At 47.5% G+C, this 24,355-nt stretch overlaps 10 protein-coding genes across 10 annotated transcripts; 4 read left to right on the top strand and 6 right to left on the bottom strand.

Moving 5' to 3' along the window:
* Positions 1–4: 4 nt before the first annotated feature.
* On the bottom strand, positions 5–3,003 carry F5B22DRAFT_589178 (family 47 glycosyl hydrolase). The gene is made up of 3 exons (XM_047973722.1): positions 2,755–3,003; positions 684–2,670; positions 5–622 (listed from the first exon to the last, which is right to left on the bottom strand). The coding sequence occupies exons 2-3, from the start codon at positions 2,460–2,462 to the stop codon at positions 452–454; spliced, it is 1,950 nt and encodes a 649-aa protein (XP_047835474.1). The 5' UTR covers positions 2,463–2,670; positions 2,755–3,003; the 3' UTR covers positions 5–451.
* Positions 3,004–3,731: 728 nt separating this feature from the next.
* Positions 3,732–4,816, top strand: F5B22DRAFT_269062 (uncharacterized protein). Its single transcript, XM_047970175.1, has 3 exons — positions 3,732–4,186; positions 4,263–4,490; positions 4,582–4,816. The coding sequence occupies exons 1-3, from the start codon at positions 3,851–3,853 to the stop codon at positions 4,780–4,782; spliced, it is 765 nt and encodes a 254-aa protein (XP_047835473.1). The 5' UTR covers positions 3,732–3,850; the 3' UTR covers positions 4,783–4,816.
* Positions 4,817–4,850: 34 nt separating this feature from the next.
* F5B22DRAFT_642270 (uncharacterized protein) lies at positions 4,851–5,592 on the bottom strand (the record flags this gene model as incomplete). Its single annotated transcript, XM_047978099.1, has 3 exons — positions 4,851–5,177; positions 5,237–5,453; positions 5,516–5,592. The coding sequence occupies 3 exons, from the start codon at positions 5,590–5,592 to the stop codon at positions 4,851–4,853; spliced, it is 621 nt and encodes a 206-aa protein (XP_047835472.1).
* Positions 5,593–6,191: 599 nt separating this feature from the next.
* F5B22DRAFT_589167 (nuclear distribution protein pac-1a) lies at positions 6,192–8,276 on the top strand. Its single transcript, XM_047973721.1, has 3 exons — positions 6,192–6,539; positions 6,612–6,780; positions 6,838–8,276. Exons 1-3 carry the CDS (start codon positions 6,505–6,507, stop codon positions 8,041–8,043), a joined length of 1,410 nt encoding a protein of 469 aa, XP_047835471.1. The 5' UTR covers positions 6,192–6,504; the 3' UTR covers positions 8,044–8,276.
* Positions 8,277–8,573: 297 nt separating this feature from the next.
* Positions 8,574–10,136, top strand: F5B22DRAFT_589164 (WD repeat domain-containing protein). The gene is made up of 3 exons (XM_047973720.1): positions 8,574–8,899; positions 8,973–9,800; positions 9,865–10,136. Exons 1-3 carry the CDS (start codon positions 8,677–8,679, stop codon positions 9,903–9,905), a joined length of 1,092 nt encoding a protein of 363 aa, XP_047835470.1. The 5' UTR covers positions 8,574–8,676; the 3' UTR covers positions 9,906–10,136.
* Positions 10,137–10,638: 502 nt separating this feature from the next.
* Positions 10,639–14,223, bottom strand: F5B22DRAFT_657237 (uncharacterized protein; the record flags this gene model as incomplete). The annotated part of the gene is made up of 5 exons (XM_047980028.1): positions 10,639–12,263; positions 12,398–12,565; positions 12,634–12,957; positions 13,078–13,558; positions 13,606–14,223. 5 exons carry the CDS (start codon positions 14,221–14,223, stop codon positions 10,639–10,641), a joined length of 3,216 nt encoding a protein of 1,071 aa, XP_047835469.1.
* A 926-nt stretch (positions 14,224–15,149) lies between these two features.
* On the top strand, positions 15,150–16,848 carry F5B22DRAFT_268801 (RNI-like protein). The gene is made up of 2 exons (XM_047970174.1): positions 15,150–15,538; positions 15,627–16,848. Exons 1-2 carry the CDS (start codon positions 15,344–15,346, stop codon positions 16,692–16,694), a joined length of 1,263 nt encoding a protein of 420 aa, XP_047835468.1. The 5' UTR covers positions 15,150–15,343; the 3' UTR covers positions 16,695–16,848.
* A 308-nt stretch (positions 16,849–17,156) lies between these two features.
* F5B22DRAFT_268796 (Dynamin central region-domain-containing protein) lies at positions 17,157–19,936 on the bottom strand. The gene is made up of 4 exons (XM_047970173.1): positions 19,679–19,936; positions 19,205–19,588; positions 17,535–19,148; positions 17,157–17,478 (listed from the first exon to the last, which is right to left on the bottom strand). The coding sequence occupies exons 1-4, from the start codon at positions 19,775–19,777 to the stop codon at positions 17,167–17,169; spliced, it is 2,409 nt and encodes an 802-aa protein (XP_047835467.1). The 5' UTR covers positions 19,778–19,936; the 3' UTR covers positions 17,157–17,166.
* A 1,692-nt stretch (positions 19,937–21,628) lies between these two features.
* On the bottom strand, positions 21,629–23,128 carry F5B22DRAFT_268784 (uncharacterized protein). Its single transcript, XM_047970172.1, has 2 exons — positions 22,962–23,128; positions 21,629–22,909 (listed from the first exon to the last, which is right to left on the bottom strand). Exon 2 carries the CDS (start codon positions 22,699–22,701, stop codon positions 21,730–21,732), a length of 972 nt encoding a protein of 323 aa, XP_047835466.1. The 5' UTR covers positions 22,702–22,909; positions 22,962–23,128; the 3' UTR covers positions 21,629–21,729.
* A 383-nt stretch (positions 23,129–23,511) lies between these two features.
* Positions 23,512–24,287, bottom strand: F5B22DRAFT_589150 (uncharacterized protein). The gene is made up of 3 exons (XM_047973719.1): positions 23,972–24,287; positions 23,641–23,885; positions 23,512–23,551 (listed from the first exon to the last, which is right to left on the bottom strand). The coding sequence occupies exons 1-2, from the start codon at positions 24,009–24,011 to the stop codon at positions 23,689–23,691; spliced, it is 237 nt and encodes a 78-aa protein (XP_047835465.1). The 5' UTR covers positions 24,012–24,287; the 3' UTR covers positions 23,512–23,551; positions 23,641–23,688.
* Positions 24,288–24,355: the final 68 nt, after the last annotated feature.

The following is a 24,355-nucleotide window of genomic DNA, read 5'->3' as shown; positions in this document are numbered from 1 at the left end:
GTGGAGATTTAAAGCACTCTTATCATCAGCAATTAAGATGGTCTGATTGGTGGGCAAAGCATACCCATTTCCAAGGTCCAAGGTGCTGTCTAGTAGGAAAAAGGTACTGAATAAAAAAGAATGTGTGAAAATTGTATGAAATTCATAAACTCCTTCGAAGTCCCGTATGTTTTGATCAAGAGATACCGAGTTATATGTAGCTGACATTATTATCAGCAATAATGCATTCCCCTCTCCAACCTGTAGATTTCCTCGAGTAGTCTTATAGCTAGAGGATTTTTGCACTATTTGGCTTCCATACAATGTCCCAGATAGCAATATTTATGTGCTTGGTAAGGTCTGCTGGCCATTGCCTTGCTCAATGATGCACCGCTAGCTGCCTAAGTATTACGATGGTAATCCCATCAAACCAAAGACACGGCATGGTCATAGAAAAAACTTAGTTTCATCATCAAGCCGCTGTGGTATCTACCGTCTTTGGCTTTCGTTGCCATCCCGTCGAGAGAATCGGACCCATGTCAAATCGTGGAAAGGGGTGAGCCTCCGTATTGAGAACTATTTTGTCCAGCGGGAGCAGGTCATTAGGGGAGAAAAGTAGATAGAAGTATTTCAGAGTTTCGGCCTGTCAAGATTAGTTTAGAACCCTGCTAAAACTACGAAGCAAGCGCTGTAAGAGTACTTACCAGCCAGAAGCTTTCCATATTGTCGCGAGTTACCGGAGGTATCTTGTTGGCGTCCGAAAGGCTCGTGAAACCCCCGCCATCTGGCACTGCTGTGTAGTTCATGAATGATTTGAACATCTCCCAGCCCCATTCGCGGTATTTGACCTCGCCTGTGATCCTCCACATGTAGAACAGACTCTCCACCGTCTCGGGTCGTTGAAGGTTGTGAACATCGGCTGCGTGCACGTCAAAATCCTTGCGCCACTCCGCCTCCGGGTCTGGGTCGAAATCCGCCGGTGCCTGATGTGGAGCGGATTCAGGAAGAGGCGGATCAGCAATGTTGAAGTATGTGATTTCAGCGGCTAAGCCTGTGGCCATATACTTATACATGCCCCAGCAAGTGTGCATTAGCTCTCTGGCGAGCTGCATATCAGCCTCGTTCTTCTTTGTCCAAGGTCCACGCTTCTTGGCTTCGGCTTCAGTCAGCCCTCCCGTCACGGCGAGGGCGATAGTTCCAGGCATGAAACAGACTAGGTGGTCCATCTTGGGGGTCAGTAAATTATCTAACCCGGACTGTCGTTCACCAATAATCGTGAACTTTGAAGGCTCGGTGTAAGTGACGAGATGATCTCGAACTCCCTGAAGGGTCTCATCCCACATCTCGAGGTATAGCGACTCTTGCTTGTTCGTTTGTAGATATTGTTTAATCAGATATTCATAATACGAGTCTCCCCTGCTGCCTAGTCGAATGTTGCTGCCGTGGAATTCACCAGTTTTGGGATTGATGTAGATGGGTACGAGACCGCCTTTGGGGGCATTGTTATCAACCACTTCCATGACCTTCTCTGCCTTATTCCAAAAGTCCTTCTCGCCTGTTAACTTGGCAAGATATTTGAACTCTAGCTGCAATGTAGTTGCCTCCGCGGTAGACGAGGCACCCCCGGCATCATGCGCGGGGAGGGCCTTATACTCTCCAATGTTGACGCTTGCATAAGGGACACCAGAGGGTGAATCGAAAGCTACTACCAGGCGATCAGCCAGATCCCTAGCTTTTTCGAGATAAAGATCTTCTCCGGGAGCGCCTTCATCATCATCGGAGAGGGGTGCGAGAGTGGGATATTCGTTGGACAAATAATGAGCCGATAACAGGCCTCCAAGCATACGGATGGTGGTTTCAAAAGTGCTCACATCCTGGCTCTGATCATATGTCAATGAATTGGATATCCATTCCCTAGCATGGGTGACACGGGAAGTGAGATTCATGAGAATCATTGTATCCAGCGAATCGACTATGATCCAGCCCATACCCTTAGGAGTCATCTGTCTGCCTTTCTTAGACATCGGATGGAATTCGTCGTATCCCCATGCATAACGTGAGTACGCATCGAAACTCAGCTCAAAGGCTTCAACGACGCGCTGGCGCCGGTGTAACCAATCCTTAGACTTGCCGGACTCGGATGACGAAGTCAGCCAGCCCCAAGAAGAGGTGGCAGTTTCATGATGCTTTTGAAATGCACCAAAGTAGTAGAGTAGCGATATCACTATAAGTCCAAAGCCGAATGTTCGCTTCCGCCTCCAGAGCGGCCGGCGGCGATGTGACGGCGGATATGCATACGGCTTATCCTTGTACATGGGCAGAGCATTGCGATTCTCGAACAAGCCAGTACCGAGTATGCCTCCTCCAGACCCGTTCTTGCTATTAGGACCACGCGCAACTGCCGTACTGCCCCAAATATGGTCCTCAACGACCCTTTGTGGATTGTTAAAGGAAGGCGCGTTTCTAGGCACTGTAAAGGACATATCGAAGTAAGGGACGGTTGCACGCCCTTCTTAAACGGCCTCAGATGACAACCAGCCCGAGGCCAGCTCCAAAGGCCACTACCCAGATGATAGAACGCTGCGGGCGCCTCTGCTATGGCGTTGGTGCAACAGATTGCAAAGGATAGGGAAGTCGGGGGCGCGAAGACAAAGAGGCAGATATGTGGCGTCGGTCCGGGATGGTGTTAGACTGTGGCTAATCCGTCAGGGCAAGATCAAGAGTAGAATGCTTAGATAGAGAGTTTTCATGCTTATGCTTATGATAGCTACATACCTATCTCTACCTAGATATAGTAAAAGCAAAGCTAACACTTTCGCAGCAGCGGACAGCAGAATTGCAAGCTGGGCCGGCTTTCCAAGGTTAAGGGATGGATATTTACGTCAAGAAACAATGGCATGCGGCGACCATCTTGTACTATCCTCTCATCCCTCGTCGACCTTCATACCTGAGTTGTTCAATGTCTGTTTCGCCGGCACGGTGGCACTTGAAGAGGACAAAAAAGTTGGAATACCTACATAGTACTGGAAGAGGAAAGTTGTCTCAATAGCATTCAACCCTGGATAGGAATTGGAGCTTCTGATTGCAGCTCTAGTTGCTTTCGATACGGGGTACCGCATGGTTCATGTACTGCGAGTTATCATAGGCCGCACGCTACAGCACATGCGCCACTGAGCTTGTACCTATATGTACTCGCTAGCAAATGCGACTTTCACCTGTATGAATTAAGACAGAAAGCGGCTTGGCGTGAAGCACTGCCTAGTACTAACAGCTAACAGTAAATATCAAGTCCCTTACTACGTACTCGGTAGGCTATCATAGCAAGTACCTAGGTATCTAGCTCGTATGGGGTAAAAGAAGTACTACCAGGGTCTCCCAAGTTTTAACCTGCATTTAGGTAACCTACTGTGCATGTACTTAGTACTTTGTAGCTGTTTCTTTGCATTTACCCCTCGTCATCCAGCTGAGTGGTTCAGGCCTATATGGTACTTCCTGCATATTGTAAGTTCAAGATATCTATCTCAAAAACGACTGCTTTATAATGAGAGATATGATTATTAAGTATTCGAGGGCAGCCTGCTAACATACACTAGTAGGTACCCAGCTGCCCAACCTATACTGCTGTACCTTCACATAAACGCGTACATATTGAACAAATTATAGTTGGACTTATCCATACCAGTGTCCCATGGCAGCTGGAAACCTTAATCCCCCCCTATATATCCTATCACATACCTAGCTCGTTGCCTAGGGAGAAGTGGACCGACATTATCATAATAGTTTCGAACGTCGTGAAGTAGTAACTAACATCGCCGATTCAATATCGTTGGGCTCCCAGCCACCTCACCAACCTGAGGCGAGCGCAGGAGCTATGGCCTCGAGTTATCGTTGCTATCCCTTTCTCACCCAAGAGGAGTTTGCCGAGGTGTGTCATTATTTTGACGCAAAATACTGTCGGACTACTCTGGGTCCCCTTCGTAGTCAATGGCAGCTCAGACTTCGCACGGCCTTAGATACTTCTCCGAACTCGGATACTGGCGTGGTGACCTTCATTCAAATCACCAAGCCACTCGAGAGCCGTCGGAACAATGAGGTCGACAACGAGCTCGCATCCCGCCTCGGCAATTTTGCTTTGAACGAGCCTCCTTTGCTAGACACGGACCAGTCCATGGCTGATAGTATGCTGATGAATGAAGAATTAGATACGGTCTGTACCATTTGGAAGCTCGATTTTGCTACAATTTGTAACTCTTTGGTGTCTTGCTAACGTATTTTCCTGCTAGGAGGTGGTTCGATATCCATCCAAACTGAACCCCAGCAGGGGAAATGGTATTGTAGAGTACGAAATTCACCTTCACCCAACATATCAAGCACCGTGTCTGTGGTTTAGTTTACACAATTTGCCATTTGACGAGTCGCCGCTCGATATCGACTCCGTTTTCCGACATTTGGTGCCAGACGAGTTCATACATCGTATCGGCCACAATCCCATAGGAGGGATCTCCATCGATGCAAGTATTTACCTGTGCTATATAAGTCAACGATGCATTCTCATCGGGGCTTCCATTGTCTCTACCTCGTAGACTAACACCAAGCTTACAGCATCATCCCGTCACTGGCGTGCCGACATTCTTCGTCCATCCGTGTAACCTTGGAGATGTCATGGCCACTTTCGACTGCTCCAAGGAAGATTATCTCACGGTTTGGCTAGGTATAGCTGGAAGCTGTGTAGGATTGGGGGTGCCAAAGGAATTGGCCATTGGGTTAAGCGTAAACCCGGCGCCACAGCTATTGCGTACCTGACACCGCAGCTTGGCCAGTAGATGTTGTTAATAAGTGCACTCGAACCGAATCGCTACGACGCGCGTTCTTTACTCGTCATCGCTGTCCTCCTCCATTGCTACATCTTCATCACTGTCGTCCCCTTCCTCCTCTTCCTCGTCGCGAGGCCGTTTCTGACCGCGAGTATCAGGACTTGGTGCATTAACCGCAGGAACATTTGTTGCCTGGGGTGGTTTTGCCGGCAGGCTATGTGATGTAGGCGCCGTCGTTGCGGAGGCTGATGTGGGCGCAGGCGCATTAAAGATGCTTTGTTGGACTTCGGTCATCTCCACATTTGCGGCAGCCGAACCAGGCAGTTTGTAGGTGCCATCAAGTTTTGCGATGGCATCCGACTTCGACTTTGCGTACTGAATTTGCTGTGAGAGAAATACGATTAGCTCTGCCTAATTTTCTCTAAGCTGGAATTGAGGCGTACGAGTTCTTTGCCTAGAAACTGGAAGCCATTTAGAGATCTCATGGCTTGTGTGGCAGCATGAGTGTCACGGAAAACTATATGCGCCTGGCCTCGCATCTTCGCAGTTTTCAAGGCAACAACATCGAGTACGGGGCCGTGCGTAGAGAACAGGAGATAAAGAGCGGTCTTCAGGTCGGCCTTGTTGATTTTCGCCGATGGCAGATTGGTGACATAGAGACTGTTCAAATAAAACGGTTAGCAATGTTTTCGCGAGCGAGCGATCCCACTGCTACTACTTACGTCTGGTTTGGAGGAGTTGGGGGTGTTTTGATTACAGGCTTGGGTGGCGGCGCTCGAGTAGCGACGGCGGCAGACATCTTGAGAAGGTTGAAGGAATCGGTACCTAGTAAGTCGTAGCTTCTCTTATTGTTGAACTTCTAATTGAAAGTGAGGACCGCGATGGGGTTTGTTGTTTTCGATCCTAGCCGCTGCGTCAAGACCAGAGGAAGGCTGGACCTATCGATTGCATTGTGGGTAAAAGATGTAAGTAACAGCTATTTGTATGCAGAACCAAGAGAGCCGCCTATAAAAGCGAAACTCCCGCTAATCGAGGTGTGCGCGAGACCCACAATTTGTACCTAGATGTACCTTCTCCGTACCAAGTACCACCAGCAACGATTAGTTTAGATGCCTTCACCAAAAGCTAGCTCCAGATCAATGTAACACCCCAGTTCAGGCGCCTCTTCGAAATGTTCTCGGCAATTATTTGAGGCGGATATACTAACTTTAATGCTTTCAAAGAGGGCTTGGATGTAGCATAGATTTAATTATTAAGGAAGGACTCTCTACTAGCTAAAAAGGAAGCCTTATTAAATCATACTACACAGAACCTCAATTGCACAAAAGCAAAGACCGTTTTATTATAAAACGGATCTTAGTAGGTATGTGTTATGGGGTCCATTTAAGTGATCCGTTGAAGCGACTTCCTAGGAAGTCGCTTCAACACGATTAATCCACCTAAGTCAACAGCGCCGCTCGCATCGCATACCGCATACACTGAGATTATATTCACAACGCACCATTGGTGTGTAACGTAGACTTCGCCTGATTAAGCACAATTTTCCGGAAATTCCACTAGGGAAACTGTCTTTTATTTGGTGCTCTCCGTTCTACCCTTGCGTACGTTAGAGCTTGGAGCTACCTGGCAAGCCTAGGCTCCGTTCCATGTAGGTAATACAAGTGTATACGAACAACAACCACCGCGTCGCCTCACTCCCACACCCCGTGCCATGAGTATTTTAACTAGTCGCCAAGCTGATGAGCTGTATGTCACTCACCCCATCATCTTCGTTGAACCCGCTATCCTATCAGTGATACTAATATTGCTTCTCATCAGACACAAGTCGATCATTGCATATCTGACCGCAAATCGGCTAACAGCCGCGGCAGCGGCTCTTAGAACAGAACTGAACCTCGATGAAAATGAGTTCGACCCTGCCACCGCCGACAAATACAAGGGATTACTAGAGAAAAAATGGACGAGTGTTGTTCGGTTGCAAAAAAAGGCACGTGCAACTAGATCCAATTCCGTTACATGACATCTGACAGCCGTCTCGTTGCAGATAATGGACCTTGAGTCAAGAAACGCCGCATTACAATCCGAGCTCGACAATGCAACGCCCGTATCCCTCTCGATGCGTAATAAGGATCCATCGTCTTGGCTGCCCAACTCACTTCCCCGGTACACTCTCGAGTCGCATCGAAGCACAATTAACTGCATCACTTTCCATCCAATCTTCTCTGTGCTGGCAACCGGCTCTGATGATTATACAATCAAGATATGGGATTGGGATACTGGTGAACTTGAGAGAACAATCAAAGGACACACTAGAGCCGTTTTAGATATGGAATATGGTGGTCCCAGAGCTAGCACACTTTTAGCATCTTGCGGTTCAGACTTGACTATCAAGCTATGGGATCCAGCGAACGACTACAAAAATATTCGAACGTTGCCAGGCCACGACCATAGCGTAAGCGCTTTACGGTTCATACCTGGTTCTGCTAATTTACTAGTTAGCGCGAGTAGAGACCAGACGTTGAAGATATGGGACGTTATCACTGGGTTCTGTCTAAAAACGCTCAGGGGACATACTGGTTGGGTTCGAGATGTATTTCCATCCTTCGATGGTCGCTATCTTCTGTCTTCTGGAGACGATATGACGGCACGTTTATGGGATATCTCATCTACTACCCAAGCCGAAAGTAAGGTAACCATGTTCGGCCACGAACACCATATCGAGTGCTGTGCGATTGCCCCTCCTGCCGCATACAAATATATTGCCCTGGCTGCAGGACTGAAAAAACCGCCGCCAACCAGCAGCTCAGCCGAGTATATGGCCACCGGCTCCAGAGACAAAACGATACGTCTATGGGATGCCCGCGGCACCTGCATTTTGTCTTTGGTTGGCCATGACAACTGGATACGTGCTCTTGTCTTCCACCCCGGTGGCAAATACCTTTTATCAGTGTCTGATGATAAGACATTGAGGTGCTGGGATCTGAACCAGGACGGACGATGTATTAAGGTCATCGGAGAGCCGCATGACCGATTCATTACCTCACTGCAGTGGGCACCCAGTGTTGTACGAAATGCAGAGCATATAGTATCCGCCGCTGAGCAGCCCCAAGATGAGGAACTGAGTAGTAAGATAGTCCCTTATGCTACATCTAAAGATAGAATAGCAGGAGGTAAGCCCGGAGACGTACAGATTCGCTGTGTAGTTGCTACTGGAGGGGTAGATTGTAAGTTGAGGATTTTTACAAATTAAGCGACTGCCAACTTAGTAGATAGCAATTATGACCAAGTGTGTTTCATTATCAAGAGTTCGTAGTACAAGGGGATGTATATATTACCGGTGTCGCATGTAACTCTCTGTTTTATAGTTACTATATTTGCGTGTTCTTTGTTCCATAGGTTATGAGAGTATTAAAATGAACAATGCTACCTAGGTAGTTGTAGGGCCTGTTCTCTCTGCTCTCTCAAGTGGCCAACGGGTAGGAGGGTTGAAAATAGTAGAGAATTGCCCTCAATCAGGTAAAGTCTACGTTACACGCCAACGGCGCGTTGTGAATATAATTTCAGTGAATGCGGTATAATATTTGCATTGTTTTAACCGTTTATAATCGCTTTCTACGTTTTTAACTAAATGAAGCTTAGTTCTTTCTCAGTCCGGACTAATGATCAAGGTGGCTTAAAGCGGAAGTCGGTCCACTACCTAACCTCGGCCCACCTGCCGTAACAGAACCCCACCTTGACGCAGGGACATCTGTCAGGCAGCACGTCACTGTAACCTCCTCTTCTATCTTCAACTATCTACCTAACCTAAGATATCATCAACCAGCCAACTCCGGTAGTAGAGAGCTACTCCTACCACTCATTTCCTCTCCGAACTCGATTTAGAATGGCGTCGCCCGAGGTGCACCACCTTTTCCACAGGCCCATTGCCGACCACTCGTTCTCGGCCGATCGCCAGACGCTGGCTGTGGCCAAGGATACCGGTGTTGAGCTCTACGGGAAAGCAGGCAACGCCTTCAAGCTGAAGGATGAGCTCAAGGGTCATGACAAGACCGTTACCGGCGTCGACATCGCGCCGCAAAGTGGCCGCATTGTTACGTGCTCTCAAGGTATCTGATTACTCCCTTGTCGCCCTCCGCCCAGCAGGATAGTCGATTCTAACATCGCCTCGGGCACGTCTAGATCGAAATGCTCTTGTCTGGGAACCCTCCCCAACCGGATACAAACCTACTCTTGTTCTCCTCCGCATTGCCCGGGCTGCTACGTTTGTTCGATGGTCGCCCTCCGAGACGAAATTCGCCGTGGGCTCTGGCGACCGTGTCATCGCCATCTGCTACTTCGAGGAGGAGAACGACTGGTGGGTCTCGAAGCACCTGAAGAAGCCCATCCGCAGCACGATTACCACGGTCAATTGGCATCCCAACTCGGTTCTGTTAGCCGCCGGCTCGACCGATGCGCACGCCAGAGTGTTCTCGGCCTTCATCAAGGGCGTTGATGCCCGTCCCGAACCCAGTGTTTGGGGTGAGCGCCTGCCTTTCAATACGGTCTGTGGTGAGTATCTGAATAACTCGGCTGGCTGGGTCCACTCCGTGGCTTTCTCGCCCAGTGGAAATGCCCTCGCCTTTGCCGCTCACGATAGCAGCATCACCGTGGTTTATCCCTCAGGCCCGGAGCAACCACCTCAGGCCGTCGTCAGTGTTAGCACCCAGCTATTGCCATTCATGAGCATGGTATGGAATGGCGAGGACGAGATCATCGCCGCTGGCTATGATTGCGAGGCTTTCCGATTCCAGGGCGGTCCTTCAGGATGGCAACTCACTGGCACCTTGGAAGCCAAAGGACGGCCTGGTCTCGGTGAAGCCCGAGAAGAATCTGCGCTGAACATGTTCAAGCAGATGGATTTGAAGGGTAAGGTCAAAGATGACACCCAGCTGAAGACGGTTCACCAAAACACGATCACGACTCTTCGTGTTTATGAAGGAAGTAATGGATCCGTCAGCAAATTTAGCAGTAAGTCTCGCCCAATAACGGTCAATACGAATAGCCCTAGGTCAATGATTAACATTTCGTACAGCAAGCGGTGTGGACGGTAGGATCGTCATTTGGAACGCGTAGATACCGTAACCGGACATGAAACTCTATGTAGTTGAAAAGAAACAATTCTAAAATTTGTATCACGACTATGGTTGACTGTTTGGTCCAACTGTGGGAGGATGGTGATGATAATAGCTGGAACGAGACTCTACGCCTCAAGGTTAACCATTTCTTCTCATCACGATCAGTTACAAGTCACAGCAATAGATTAGCAAGACACAGTAGCAAATGTATCGTAAATGTATTGAAGAATGCTACATTGGCAAGTGTAACGAGCATCGTCCCAAGCGGTATTGTCGAACCAGCCGCTGAACAGATTCGCGTGTGAATGGTCATCGATACTCTTACATGGTCAAATCTCTCTCTTTCAGGCACAGTTTCATGTCGTGTCGTGTGCGGGTTTCTTTCAAAACCAGAGCGATCAGAGGATTTGTCCATGGCCTAAGTGGATTTATATGATTTCCACTCATGAAACCCAGATGTCCGAAGGGACGGTGTCCTAGTCGAATTACACGAGATTATGCCATTGAAGTAAGCTGAGAGCTAAAGCCCACCGCTATGCAAATCCCTAGCCTTAAGTCTAGGCCGACGTGGTATAAATAACTGGATGAGCTGCTCTGCTGCAAGTCCGAAATATGAAACCACATAGACGTACATTACACAACCTTGGGGTTTTACCAAAGCCACAGATAAAAAGCGAGTCGGTCAGAGAAAATAGGTAGAAGCTAAAATGGCTATGACTTCGTTGCCTAGTCTAGCTGTCTCGTCTTATTGGAGTATTAGGGCAAGGTGATAAAGCTTGTTGATCCAGCTGTGATTCCAAGCCAGCGATCAGATCAAAACTATCATCTTCGTCCTCGTCATCTCCAGCATGCTTTGGGGGCTCGTGGATCGATGGGGAATTGACCCTTGAATCAGAACGAGAGTCAGTATCTATGTTTGCTTTAGATTGACGAATAGGTTTTAATAGCGAAGATTTGCCTCTAGTCCCTGAAACATTTATTTTTGCAAATTTTGAGCTAGACTTGGCCCTCCTCGATATATTTTCGCCCGCACAGCGTGTTACGTTGTTGCGACTGCTTGTCACTTGAAGTTTCTGCTTGCGCCGAGTAGGGAGAGGAGTGGGGGGATCAAATATTCTGTCATTAGCAATCACAGTTCCGATGTTGCTCCAGGTACCTGGGAGAGCACCCTGGATAAGACCAAGCTGATCAGGGTTAATTCTTGCAATGCTACCTGATTCGGATAAAGTATGCGGTGGGAGGTATATCATATCAGTACACCAATTAAATACTGGTGCGCCAATGGCATGTTGTTGCTGACAATGTCGCTGATTAAAGTGTTTGGCCAGTTGTCCTAGATTGTAGAATTCCTCGTGTCGATGTGTATCTGATGTGGTGCCTAGCCCAAGGCAGCAGACTTTGCATTGCAGGCCGTTAGCTTTGCGAACAGGGCGCATTCCGTCTTTAGTGTATAGACCATCAACGAACAAATGTAGAGGTAGTAGCTCTGAGAATCTTGTTTGAAAACGGGCGCACACGTGATGAATCATAACAAACACCTTGATAGACCTCCGAATTTCTTGTAAGGGCGCCATAGTGAGCCAAATTTCTCTCGAGTTCCGTGCAATCTCCTCCAATTTTTCGTCATCTGTATCAGAAGGCTGAAAGTAGTGCGAGGAGTGGAGTTCCGGTGTCGTATGGCTTCGATAAGGTATGTAGCTGTGGTTTTGATATGAATCTTCAGTGTCAAGGTGAGAGCCTCCTCCGTGGAAAAACGATGGTTGAAATTGACGGATAGGCCCAGCTGGAAGCGATTCACAATAATCCGGAAGTGCTTGCCCGTGCAACGGATAAGCATAATTAGGCCAAGACGGGATATATGGATGAAATTGATCGTGTGGTGGTTGTATTTGAGGTCCTTCATAATGAATATGTGATGATGTAGGATGGCTATATATTGGCATTTGCGCCTCATAGCGATGAGGCTGTTCTTGGTGGGCTATTGTTAAGAGCTCCAGCCTCTCGTTGATCTTACGCTTGGGAAATTCGGCTTCTGGTTTCCTCACAGTGTATGGTTTGGGGTGAAAGGGAGGTATTTTAGGCCACTCTGCTCGCCAATGAACTACGGCGTTGCCTAGACTCAGACATCTCGTGTGTTTCGCAGCATAATGCTGTATTACTCCCTCAAAGCTGTATAGTTTGAAGCTCTCTTTATAGCAACTACTACAGTAGAAGAGGTCTTTTCCAAACTCTTCAGTAAAGGGCTTAACTTTGACGTCGAAAACCCACTTCATGTTTTCAAGCGTAAGCTTCCTTGTGAAGGGACCATTTGGAGAATCGCGAAGAGGTTCTTTGCCGGTAGCCCGAGCAACAGCATCTACGTCTTTTAGTATATTTTCCGGAGCTAAATGATAAAAGTTTGAATGTAGTAAGGGTGTAAGATTAGGAAGAGGGGGTTACGAGAAGGTGTGGTGAATCTCTTACACATAATTCAAGTATAAATGTGCTTACCTTCGGACTCGACACTGGCATAGAACTTCTTCCGTACGTAGAGAAGGACCTCAGCAGCAAATCGTTCACTCTGTTCCTTACCAAGACCAGTGCGGCAATTTGCCCAGCTATCACGAATAAATTTATCAGCTAGCGCTGCAATTCGTGCTCGGAGAGGAGCCTGGGCGTCTGACTGATAGGTTAGTGATCTCGACCGATAATGCTAACGATCATCTAGATTAGAGCAAATTACTTGCCATCCCAAGCTTTATCAACTTTTTGTTTGGCTTCCAAGGTCAGTTCCTGTACACCCTGTGGATTAGCCGTCTTTGTAGTGGTGACCTGAGAAAGAGCGGACACCATCTGTGATTGGTGCTGTTTCGGGTCTATATCTTGTCGCTGGGCCATCAACAAGCGTTTCAGCAAGCTCCAGGCCGTATCATCTAGGGGGGACGTGATCTGGACTGCTGCCTTGAACGAAGGGATGAGGGCTAATACATGAGCTGGTAGCGGCGGTTCGAGTTCTCTGGCTCTTTTTTCTATCTCTCTTCGACGAGCGGCTTTCATTACTTCAGCCGTCTCTCGTGTTTTGTCGGGCTGAATAACGACATGCGACAACTTCTGGGATGTGGGACGCGGAAATTCTCCTGCCACCATGATCAGCACCCGGCTTAGTCAATCGAATCTCAACGTTAACTCACGAGGGGAGATAGCGGGGAGCTTTTGAGTATCGAAGGTCTTTGATAGCTCTATAGAGCTCCCCTGTCTTTCAAAAGGATTAGCGGCCATTAGAGGCATTGACTCTTTTACAGCTTCGTTGGATGCGTTATTAGCTGTTGTCGAGTTATGACACAAACGCCGCCGCATCTGGTTAATTCCACCAGATACCTCAAATTTCTCCCATCGAAGAGACTCGGCACGGTGCTCCTTCCCACGTCCCTCTAGGCCCTTGATCCACTCTCCAGCTGTTGCCTCGCCCATTGCCCTGACCGACGTGAATTCTTCTTGAATAGCCGTTACATGACTCGAGAGAAACAGTTTGGTAACAGTTAGCTCCAAAGTTGCTCGCCCTGTTTGCAGCACCGCAGATGGTATTATGTGCATGCTATCGTCGATAAAAATGAAAGGTAGCGCGGGTATCAGACATGAAGGTACCGAGGATGAGAGCAACAAGTCAACTTCCTTGTTGATAGTCAGACAAGTCTATCAGACGGACAGAGGAAACCCACCTTGATAGTTCTGTCTAACAGACACGGTCCACAGCTTCTCAAGGCAAAGGGCCAAATAGGCCGAGGACCAGCATGCTTATGCTGATCTTTTAGCGGATCACAAGTAGCATCAAGGTTCATTCTACCTATCGTGCCACAAAACTGACATCTATTATGACAAGCTAATTGCCACATTTGAAGTTCAGTATGACCTCGGAGGGGGGTAGGCATGGCTGCCCAGAAACGTCTTCTTGAAAGTTGCCAGATGACTTCTGGCTTCAAAGTCGCGAGGAGCCGAGGAAGAACAGGAAATTGGGCATGATGGGAATGGGTGGGTGACGGATTGAGTAGAAAATGAAAACACTTGTTGACAGACAGGAGTCTACCAAGCATTTTTGGTGGAAGAAAGGCGAAAACATGTTGCCATATTTCTGCAGACAGCTGCCAAGCATTCGAGGATGATTGAAAGCAACGATCTGTGCTTTCGCCACTTTTGAGCTTTTTGCTTGGAACGAATATGCCACTTGCAGGCGGCTTTCGTTTCTTGGGATCAAGCCCTGTCTGTGAGTCCACATAGCTGTCGGGAGAAGGGCATGGCCGATTAGCCTTGGGTTGGGGGACGGGAAGTATATCCTCCATGTTTGAGGACAATTTCAATTGTTGGTGTTGGTGCAACTCTCTGTGCTGGTATTGACAGCGCGTCAAACTGAATACTGCTAGCTTCAAAAGCTATTCTCACTGTCTTTATTAAAAGATTGGTCAATGCGAGGATGCAGCTGTGTCGTGGTTCGTTTGGGAGGTCCACCGATGCTAAGTAGAAGCTCTCACTCCTAGTTGGCAAAGGTGGTAGAAATAACGATTTGTCGTGGGCAGCTTGGGTGTCTAGAGCTCGTTTCTTTCCCAGGAACGGGTACCATCAACTGTATGAAAAAACGAGATTTTAGGAGACGAGGCAGCAGGCACGTTGGCCCGAATGCGACAATGCTCCCTGTTTTCCTAAAGGTGGTTTGGAGGATAAAATCATGTCCCCAGATGACACAATTAAGCTCCAAAGCAACCTAGGAAAATAGGAATCGAAAGAGAAATGCCGATGAAGGCCAAGTAACTTATCGAGTTTACTCGTGTGATTCAGAGCATTCACCATAGGAAGAATACCTGGCAACTGAAGATGAGAGAGGACCGCTTAGTCAAGGGGAAGCCAACTTGGCCGGAGGAGTGATAGGGCGAGAACGTGAATACCGAGGACGTTTGAAATGGAAGACAGTATGTCTGTCAGGACCCGAATCTACCTAGGTAAGTCCCTAGGTAGGTACTACTTGTAAGTTGGCGAACAATGTATCAAAGCAAAGAGTACCTAAGGTATTATTCTAATGCCTGGGGAACTGCAAAGTCAAGCTTCGGAGCATTGAACAAAGCATTGAATGGAAGGTTGAATGGAAGTGCCCATGTCTTCAATGTACCTAATACATATATGTACTGTATGTGTAGTAGAATGCAGGTAAGCAAACATCTATAAAAGTTATGCACTTAGACAAGCAGTACCCCTCCCCCACCACGGTAGAACTTACAGAACATTCTAAAGTGTGAGGTCGGTCCTGACAACCCCCCCCTTTTTTTTAGTCTCGAGTCCATAAACAAAACATCAAAACATTCCTACTTAGAATCCTGTTGCTTTCGCTCCCGCTTTCACTAGCGACAACTATACACCGTACTTTTCTTTCCTTAACTAGATCGAATTACCTTGCTTAAAAGTCGCAAGATGGCCGCAAATTCTACAGTCTTCTCCCTCGAGGGGAAGGGCCTAAAGCTGGACACCGCTGAGGATCTGGAGGCTCACATCGGCCCCCTGCGAGACATGCAAAATATTGAAGAAGTGCGCGTCCTCGGCAACACCCTCGGCATAGGTGCTTGCAAGCTTCTCGGCGAAGTCTTAGCTACCAAAAAGACGCTCAAGGTATGTTGATCGCGGCTCCTTTCGATTATGTTCACATTCTGCCTGGCGCTTCATTCCATATCTGACCTCATTCTGATCAATCCTTTAGGTCGCCAACCTAGCCGATATATTTACAGGACGTCTATTGAATGAAATACCCGAAGCGCTCTCATACTTGCTCACTTCGATCGTTAACCTCCCTAATCTACGAACCATCAACCTAAATGACAATGCTTTCGGCCTCAACACACAGGAACCCTTGATTGAGTTCCTGGCCAGCCATGTTCCGCTACAGCACCTATACCTCAACAACAACGGGCTAGGTCCCCACGCCGGCATCAACATCGCTAACGCTCTCACAAAACTCCATGCGAAAAAAGAAGAGGCCAGGAAAGCTGGACAGGATGTCCCCAACCTAGAGACAGTAATCTGTGGCCGTAACCGCCTGGAGAATGGAAGCATGACGGCCTGGGCTGAGACCTTCCGTCTCCATAATAAGGTTAAAGAGATCAAGATGGTCCAAAACGGTATTCGACAGGAAGGAATCTCACACCTGCTGAGCGAGGGTCTGAACCATACCACCGACCTGGAGGTTCTGGATTTGCAGGACAACACCTTCACCATAATGGGTGCTAAGGCCCTTGCCAAGGTCGTCCCATCCTGGGCGAACATCCTCGAACTCGGCATTGGCGACTCGCTTCTCGGTGCCAAAGGTGCAGTCTTGTTAGCCGACGCTCTGTCCAAAGGCCAGAACCAGAAGCTTCAGACCCTTCGCCTCCAATACAACGATATAACTGCAGCAGGTGTCAAGGCCTTGTCGACCGCAGCCAAGGCGAATCTCCCCGCATTGAGGAGAATCGAGCTGAACGGGAACAAGTTTTCTGAGGCTGATGAGTCGATTGACGCTCTGGAGACGCTCTTAAGCAAGCGTAAAGAGGAATTTGGCGACGACGTTGTGGATGAGGATGCCTGGGGCGTGGATAGCCTTAGTGATTTGGAGGACGACTCAGATGAAGAAGAAGAAGAGGAGGAGGAGGAGGAGGAAGAGATAAGTAAGGAGGAGAGGGCCGAGAAACTCATAAAGGACGCAGAGGAAGCTCAGGAGGAGCCCACAGTGCAGCTGAAAGACCGGGACGTCGATGACTTGGCAAGCAAGCTTCAGAAGACTAGCATCTAGAATGATGCGAGAACACGTAAACGATACCCCATAGATTCAACTCGGTAGCTGAATGCGAAGTGAAATATCCCAATCATAGAAAGACCTGCAGTGTTGTTCTAAGCTTCATTGTGGTAGATAGTATTATATCTAGCGTCACTGCTTATTATGTTAATTTAAATACGCATGCATGGCGCACGTGCTGTGGAAAAGCATGTTGCGATTGTGGATTGGGTTGTCCTGTAGTACACGGTAGGATGTCTAAATGTACAATATGTCTGATACTCCTCCCTCTCAACGATTCCATTCCTTCTAGCAGCAATCGGCTTCGCGTTTCGTGTGGTTGGCCCGTCTTTTTATACAGTTGGAGTAGACATTACAAGCTGCTCATGACAGACGCTAGAGGGGAGCAACCAATACAAATATATCCCCCTTCCCCTTCCTTCTTCCCGCAATCCAGAAACAACAAGTAAGCAATGGGACGTCCTCACTTTTATATGACTTCACCAATGATCTTCGCCGCTTCCCTGTACGTCTGCAGTAACTTCTCACACTTTTCTCGCTCCTTCTTGACGCCGTCGTCTTCGTACAACAACTCTTCAAACAGACTCTCTTTGTACAGATCACTGACAAGCCGATTTTGCACAACATCCTTGCAGTGGTTTACAAGGAGATGCATTACAGCCTTGGGAACTTGATCTGCGATCGATTCCCGGACGATGTTGAAATAAGAAGATATAAGTGCACGAATGAGCTCCGTTTCCATAGCCTCACGCTCGGTGAGAGCTGGCTCCACGTTGTCGGCCTGCATTTGGTGATTAGATCTAGCTGAATACGGACTGAAATGAATAAGCGCCTTACCATTTGTTGAACTAGGCCAAACCCACCAGCCTCGGGGCTTGCAAGGCTCTCTTCATCATGAGCCAGAGAAGAGGTAGGTCGATATGGGAGTTTATCTTCGCCACGTCGGATACTCTGGCTAAAAGTTGGTTCCGATACTTGGCTAACATGACGCGGGAGCGGTGAGGGAAGACCAGCCCCTGACGGTTGGTTCGTACCATCCTTCCCGAAGAAGTACGTCAAGAATGAGTCTCGAGTATTACCAGTGGATTGAGTGCTGAAGGGAGCAGGAGAATTTGGCCGTATACCATTCATACCTGCCACGATACTTCCGGGCCCGTTCTCCCGAACAGCTGGCGACATACTCCGAGAGCCCTTTTGCAGATGTTTCCGAGGATGTGATAACTCAACTCCCCCATGGGCCGCTTCCTCCTCTTCTTCCTGAGGATCAGTGCCATTGGTACCTAATTCTTTGAGTCGTCTCTTCTCCCGTCGATTCCTTTCCTCCTGGATGAGCTTCTTCCTCTCGCGCTCCTGTTTAGCGCCGACAACGTGACTCATAGCAGCAGCGGCCCCCAAAAAGTTGGGATGGTTTGTGTTTATATATGCACGTTGGATCGAGATGAGAGATTCCACATAAGATGACGCAGGCCCCAGTCTTTCTCTCAGTAAATCCGAAACGACTTCGATAAGTTTGGCCTGAAGTCTTGGATAACGTGATAGTTCCGTTGAACCGCAGGTGTGGCATATCTTGATCAGTTCCTCATAAACAAGCTCGACGCAACGCTGACTTGGCATTTCAAGTAGCTTGATCTGGGGCTTCACGAGTAAGTCAAAGGCCATTTCGGGAACGAACAAACTGGGGCGTGGACCAGTAGAGTTACGGATGGCAGTTCTGATATCCAGAGCGGACAGATTTGAAGTAGGGTCGATCGATTCTAAGGAGCTGCCAAAAACAGAGTTAAAGATGTAGTAAATCCGGGCACCTCCGGATAGCTCTTTAGTGGAGATCTCGGTTGAGGTACCATCAATAGACGAGATGAATGAGGTAGCGAAGCGTGTCATTAATTGAAGAATCATAGAACCACGATGCTCTTTTCCACTGAAGTGCATATCCCCATAGCTCGCGAGTTCTTGTTGTGTCTGGCCCATTAGAGTATTAAGGCGGGCTTTTATGTCCGGTAGACGCTCCCGAATGTGAGCCATGAGCGTTTGATTAAGCGTCTTGGCTAAGAATTGAGTTCCACACCGCGCTGCAATGTTCCGGTATGCTGGATGATGGCGAAAGAACTCTGATTCCGCTTTGAGAGCTTCTTCCATTGGTCGGTTGCCCTGGATGTCTTGTTGTGACCGGTTGACCACTCCTACAAACCCCAACTTTAGCGGATATACCCGGCCGGACAGAATATCGAGTGCGTTTGTTCCATGATCCATAAGATCTACTTTCGTCAGCACTCCGATTGTTCTACGGCCTAGAGGGTCCACATGTCTAGCGAGCTTCAACGCTTCTGAATTGACAATGTCCACGTTTGCAGGAGAGACCGCGAGAACGATGCTGTTCGGCTTTGCAATGTACTCGGATATCAAAGTTCGCGTTTGTTTTTCGATATCTGCTGGCTGATCGCCGATAGGCACCTAGGGCACACGGGGGTTAGTTGACATAAGTAATTGATAGTGGACCGTAGACACACTTTTGTCAGACCCGGGAGATCAACCAAGGTTAAGTTCAGTACATGTGGCGAGTAGACTTTGAGGTTGATGGGTTGCCTGTTAATGCCCTTATTGGTACCGGCAACCCTAGACGTTTCATTTTCAATTTCGCGCTTTACATCGCCGAAGTCGGTAAAGCGACGACTTGGAATGTGGTGAAACTCAGCCCACTCGGAACGACGCGCCTGCGTGGGATTTCTATACGCAGCATGCGCATCCGGCTCAGACTCATCCTCTTCGACATTGATCAATTGCAAGATCAGCGGCCGTCGGGTCACAATGCCACTTCCTCTTGGGAGAAAGTCTCTCCCAACAATGTTCTCGAGCACAGACGATTTACCGGCTGATTGGGATCCGACGACAACCTTTAAGGGGAGAGTAAAACGTCAGTACAGAGCCACAATTAATTATAGGTAAGTTTATGTGATGGAGTGACATGGGACGGCATGACGTACGATTTGCGGGAGATCGAGAGAATCCGAGCCGATGGTGTTAAAAACCAAGTCCTGAAGCTGATTGACGACACGCAACAGGTCATCCCCTAGAGCAGCCATCTTTGGTAACAAAAGACTCGTAGTGGCCGATATGAGAAGATAATCAGAGCGCAGATCTCGCAAGTCTTTCCAGCGGTTGCCTCGCTAGGTATAGCACTACCACCACTTTAGATGAACGCAGAACGGCAAAAGAAGTTGCAACGCGGAAGCCGTCAAAGCTCAAGGAGAAAGCATATGGGCGGAATGCTTCGTGGATGTCCCTATACAGATGGTAGAATGGCTGATGATCCAGGAGCCGTTAATTTGGGGGCATGATAGGGAAGAAAGTAGATGGCGTAAGAGGTTGCGGCCAGTAGAGAGGTATCTTGATTGCGATTAATGCGGTTGCTGCTAAAAAAATGCAAGTTGATTTACGCTAAGAATCCACAGCCCAGGCCCTTGCAAGGACCGGTACATATTGAGTACATGCAGGTAGCTAGGGGCCCAGGTCGGCACACAGCTCTCCTACAGAGCTGCTTGAGCAGTACCTTACCGCCCCGGGGGGGTTATTCGTAAGGGTTACTGCAAGGGTTACGGCACTTCGAAAGGCTTACAGCTGAAGACACTTGCAGGGCATTTACCAAGTGGCAATCATGTCAAAATGGAAACCATTACGGCGAATAGATTCTATTACCGTATAATAATTGTATATAAAAATAAAACCTTACCCATTCATAATATTTGCCATTAGCAGACATAATTGCCGTAACTATGTCCAGCCCTTTAAAATAGCCCATATAGCCCCCTATAGCCCCCTATAGCCCCTACAGCCCCTACAGCCCCTACAGCCCCTACAGCCAATCAGTACAGCCAGTACAGACCTAGCCATACAGACCTAGCCATACAGACCTAGCCATACAGACCTAGCCATACATACAACCAATCCAATCCATCGCCACCTTCAAGGATAATCGCTGCAATCAATCCACCACCACCACCACCCTGTACGCCAGGAAACCTATCGCAATCGCTTCGCAATTCAGAACTTTAACGGGAGATTTCTTAGCCTTCGTTAAATAACATACTATAAAGTAAACTACGGTCATACCCATCTATAGTAATTATTTCTGAATTTGGACATGGTATTCCGCTTTGACATGGTTTCCAAATTAAAAGGAATACAAAAATTCGAAAGGTACACTAAATTAGTATGGAATTCATATATAAAAGCCTTGTAGCCATAATAACCAATTGGCAACAGCGTATTCCACCCGTCACACTTGCAGAAAGGCATACTGCGCCAGTAACCCTTGCAGTAACCCTTACGTATAACCCCCCCGGGGCGGTAAGGTACTATATTTCCCGCCAGGTACAGCTCCGGTACAGTTAGGTACCTCCTTGGGTTAAACAAGGTACTTATGGGTGCGTATAGATTGGTTATATAACAGCTTAAGAATGCGAAAGTGACGCAGACCTCCCAAGTTAAGTTACCCAAGATGCGATATATACAATGTCGAGTAAATACATTTTGTTTGTAGCCATTAAGCGAATATCTGCATGTGAAGAGGCCTAGCTTCAAGCATTCAAGCTGGTGGGATCCAATGTGAGCACGATGACACGATACCTCAAGTCCACCGTAAGAATATGCACGTATTCACTTAATTCTACATGCATAAGGTAGACTTAGTAGGTATGAATGTAATAATCTGTCACAACTGCAGGGAATCTACATAACATTTGAGGCTCCACTAGCATTGACAGCTCCCGTCGTTTGTAATTGAAATCTGCATGTACGTAGGTTCGGGTCACAAATATACATCAGGCTTGGCATGATAGGCCAATAGTAAGGGTGATGGACATTTACAGCCTCAACCTCCGTAGTAGTATGATCTATTATTCACTTGGGTTTCTACCTCCAATTCTTTCACAATTTCGTTCAATGAGGTCGCCTGTTGTAGAACACAATACATGGCTCAACCCATAATGTAGTGGGATGATTTCCCCCCTTCTTTTAGTGCTTCGAAGGCTTTCGCCTATGTAGAAGAGCCCCGAACGTGTGCTAATATCTGGTGAAGCCTCCGGACCGCAGTGAGGCCGCTTGTTGCGACGGCTTCTGGACTTGTTGATGCACTTTGTAGCTCCTGACGTGCTTCTAAGACTAAAGGACTCAGATCGCCCCAGACCTCATCAGTGTACGACGATAAAACGGCCCCCCATTGACTGAACCATATGTCCCGGGCTTCGTCCGTATTAGATACTCCCAGATGTTGTATTAATTGCTCATCACTACCACGATCTGATATAAATTCCGGGACAAAATCCAGTACATCACCCCAGCCTGCTCCCGTTGACGGCCGCTCTTCAAATAATGCTCTCCGAAGTGCTGAGCGCTCCCTATCTGTCATGTTTGGGGTAATGTCGTCATCTTCTACCGCCAGTGGTGTGTCGAGGAGATAAACAACTTCAGAGCCGTCTCTCATGGCGGCGATTGCTGCATCGGCCAACTTATGATTCACGTTGCTTTCACTGGTAGAACCACTTTCTTGTCGTCCTACTTCACGAAATGCTGCGAAACTCTCTTCCGAACTTTTTATATTCATTTCAGTGCCCGATCTAAATGTAGATCCCAGTGGCAACTGAGCACTCGAGGAACTTGTGTGGGTGACATGTGCTGTTTCCTGGGCCGCTGTTGACGGATGCTTGGTGGTAATAGAAGATCCAGCCTTATTAGAAGATAAGATACTAGAGATCTGCTGTCCGTGAGCGTGGTTGGATATAAACCCACTAGTTAAACTAGCAGCTGATGATGCAATTCGAGAGAAGGGGTCCTCGGAGGGTTGCCTGGAATCCATAGTTTTGGAAGAATTAGATTCCGTGGGTGGTATCAATACAGAGGTATCAAGTAGCTCTGTCTCCTCCTTTCCTTTCCCTTTGCCCTTTTCTTCCTCTCCTCCCTTCCCCTTTCTCTTCATGCCGTCCTCCTCACTGAATGGGCGCCGCTCCATCTGGATGTTGAGAAGTATAGCATATACGAGGCCCCACCGTATATTTAACCTGCTTTTCGTTCTTCTGGGGACCACAAGCGTATAATACTTGATATCGTATGCGTTTGGATAAGGAAGCCCTAACAGTCGATGGTGAACTTCCAAAGACAAGTCGCTCAAAATCACCTTACCGTCCTTACTCCATGCCAAGGATAGACGTGAGCGCTAACTGCATAATACTGTTAATTTCAATTTACTTATTCCGATAGATACCTACGTACTGTAGACATGCATACCTAGTTCATCTGACTGGGAGTTGTCGTTTACTTACTTCCTTGGCAGAGAGCTGAGCATAAAGTATCTTGTTAGGCTTTTTTTCAGCATCGTAGCGCTTTTGGTGGCCATCGTTGAGGAACCCCTACTGCTTCGTATCAAAGCTGATATGTAAGAGAACGGCTAGATTCTGGTTGCTTGACTTAGAGAGAGCTGGCCTCACTTAATATCAGGGTATGTCAGGATAGCGCTATACGATAAGGAATTTTGTAACTATGAGTATGGGGTGGCGTTCACTAGGTACAAACTCTGGAAAATCGGGCAATACACTTTTGCCGCATCTTCTGCCATAATTCGGTTGATCTTATGGTTACACTGTTGGGAGACTCATCTAGGTTGATTCTGTTGCTATCAGACATGTAGAATCTAGCATCCTGATTAAGTTAAGTTGGACGTCCAGGTAAAGATACAAATTGTGTCACTAGGACTAAGTTTATTTAAATAATTTACAAGTGGAGATGAGTCTATATACAATCACAAGCAACGAACTATGATAATGGGACAGCTTCTTCGACTACCTACTTGCCATATGAAAGTCCTAATACAATCGATGGAATTGAGCAACTTGAAATGGAGTTATATGCATTTTGGTGTTCTATTGGACTGAGTGGGGGAGGGGCAGCTTACCTAAGAAAGCTCCTAAGTCAAGTCCCCTCTTGACATCATATTAGTAACTTATTTATCTTTGTGCTCAGTAGACCTTATCCATGTGCACAGAACTCGCGTGACGACCGAGAAAAGTGGCATCCCTAGAAGATTTATGTTTGAGAGATGATTCAGCTGTATTGAATCCACTCGGAATACTATTCGCTTGATTTGCTCAGCTATACCAGCAATTATCGATTTTGCAGAGTTGAACAAGATAGCAATGGGTTGGTCTCCCAACATCAAGATTTGCATTTCGGAAACCCTATCTGCACAACTCAATTAAATTTATTGACACTATAGTGCGCATCAGTGAGGACAGAACTTAGAATCTTATAAGAAAACCAACGCATACATACCTACCTGCATGTCGGCATATCTTTGTTGGTGTTTAGGGTACCTATGAGCTAAGATGTGGGTGAAGCTTGATAGTGTACTTACTGTAACTGTGCCCAACTTCGAAATTCAACCCCCAGGTCTGACATTCGGCGGCTGATGTGAGGTTACGTTTCTAGCTGGACAGTAGGTCGTTACTTTCTAATACGTACTTGTAGTAATACTCAGGCATGTAAGCATACGAATATGTAAGTAGGTACCGTATGTTTTCTTACATGGCGTCTTTGTGACCTACCATCCGTAACCGTTCAAGTCAGCTAAGCATGATGTACCTATCTACCTGTCTTTGGTGTGGATGCCA

Source organism: Xylaria bambusicola, assembly GCF_022495145.1.
Source record: "Xylaria bambusicola strain CBS 139988 unplaced genomic scaffold F5B22scaffold_3, whole genome shotgun sequence".
Lineage (NCBI taxonomy): Eukaryota > Fungi > Ascomycota > Sordariomycetes > Xylariales > Xylariaceae > Xylaria > Xylaria bambusicola.
Note: the sequence above shows the minus strand (reverse complement) of the source record. Positions and strands in the feature narration are given on the sequence as shown.

Excerpts from the sequence above, each read along its gene's own strand:
- F5B22DRAFT_268784 (XM_047970172.1), bottom strand. The coding sequence starts at position 22,701 with ATGGAGCGGCGCCCATTCAGTGAGGAGGACGGCATGAAGAGAAAGGGG.
- F5B22DRAFT_269062 (XM_047970175.1), top strand. The coding sequence starts at position 3,851 with ATGGCCTCGAGTTATCGTTGCTATCCCTTTCTCACCCAAGAGGAGTTT. Across the intron at positions 4,187-4,262 it reads TGAATGAAGAATTAGATACG|GAGGTGGTTCGATATCCATC; the intron begins GTCTGTACCATT and ends TTTTCCTGCTAG. Across the intron at positions 4,491-4,581 it reads TAGGAGGGATCTCCATCGAT|CATCATCCCGTCACTGGCGT; the intron begins GCAAGTATTTAC and ends CCAAGCTTACAG.
- F5B22DRAFT_268796 (XM_047970173.1), bottom strand. The coding sequence starts at position 19,777 with ATGGCTGCTCTAGGGGATGACCTGTTGCGTGTCGTCAATCAGCTTCAG. Across the intron at positions 19,149-19,204 it reads ATCTCCCGGGTCTGACAAAA|GTGCCTATCGGCGATCAGCC; the intron begins GTGTGTCTACGG and ends CGTGTGCCCTAG. Across the intron at positions 17,479-17,534 it reads TTGGCCTAGTTCAACAAATG|GCCGACAACGTGGAGCCAGC; the intron begins GTAAGGCGCTTA and ends CACCAAATGCAG.
- F5B22DRAFT_589167 (XM_047973721.1), top strand. The coding sequence starts at position 6,505 with ATGAGTATTTTAACTAGTCGCCAAGCTGATGAGCT. Across the intron at positions 6,540-6,611 it reads AGTCGCCAAGCTGATGAGCT|ACACAAGTCGATCATTGCAT; the intron begins GTATGTCACTCA and ends GCTTCTCATCAG. Across the intron at positions 6,781-6,837 it reads TTGTTCGGTTGCAAAAAAAG|ATAATGGACCTTGAGTCAAG; the intron begins GCACGTGCAACT and ends GTCTCGTTGCAG.
- F5B22DRAFT_589178 (XM_047973722.1), bottom strand. The coding sequence starts at position 2,462 with ATGTCCTTTACAGTGCCTAGAAACGCGCCTTCCTTTAACAATCCACAA. Across the intron at positions 623-683 it reads ATATGGAAAGCTTCTGGCTG|GCCGAAACTCTGAAATACTT; the intron begins GTAAGTACTCTT and ends TAATCTTGACAG.
- F5B22DRAFT_589150 (XM_047973719.1), bottom strand. The coding sequence starts at position 24,011 with ATGCGTTGGTTTTCTTATAAGATTCTAAGTTCTGTCCTCA. Across the intron at positions 23,886-23,971 it reads GATTCTAAGTTCTGTCCTCA|CCATTGCTATCTTGTTCAAC; the intron begins CTGATGCGCACT and ends TGGGAGACCAAC.
- F5B22DRAFT_589164 (XM_047973720.1), top strand. The coding sequence starts at position 8,677 with ATGGCGTCGCCCGAGGTGCACCACCTTTTCCACAGGCCCATTGCCGAC. Across the intron at positions 8,900-8,972 it reads CATTGTTACGTGCTCTCAAG|ATCGAAATGCTCTTGTCTGG; the intron begins GTATCTGATTAC and ends GGGCACGTCTAG. Across the intron at positions 9,801-9,864 it reads ATCCGTCAGCAAATTTAGCA|CAAGCGGTGTGGACGGTAGG; the intron begins GTAAGTCTCGCC and ends CATTTCGTACAG.
- F5B22DRAFT_268801 (XM_047970174.1), top strand. The coding sequence starts at position 15,344 with ATGGCCGCAAATTCTACAGTCTTCTCCCTCGAGGGGAAGGGCCTAAAG. Across the intron at positions 15,539-15,626 it reads CTACCAAAAAGACGCTCAAG|GTCGCCAACCTAGCCGATAT; the intron begins GTATGTTGATCG and ends TCAATCCTTTAG.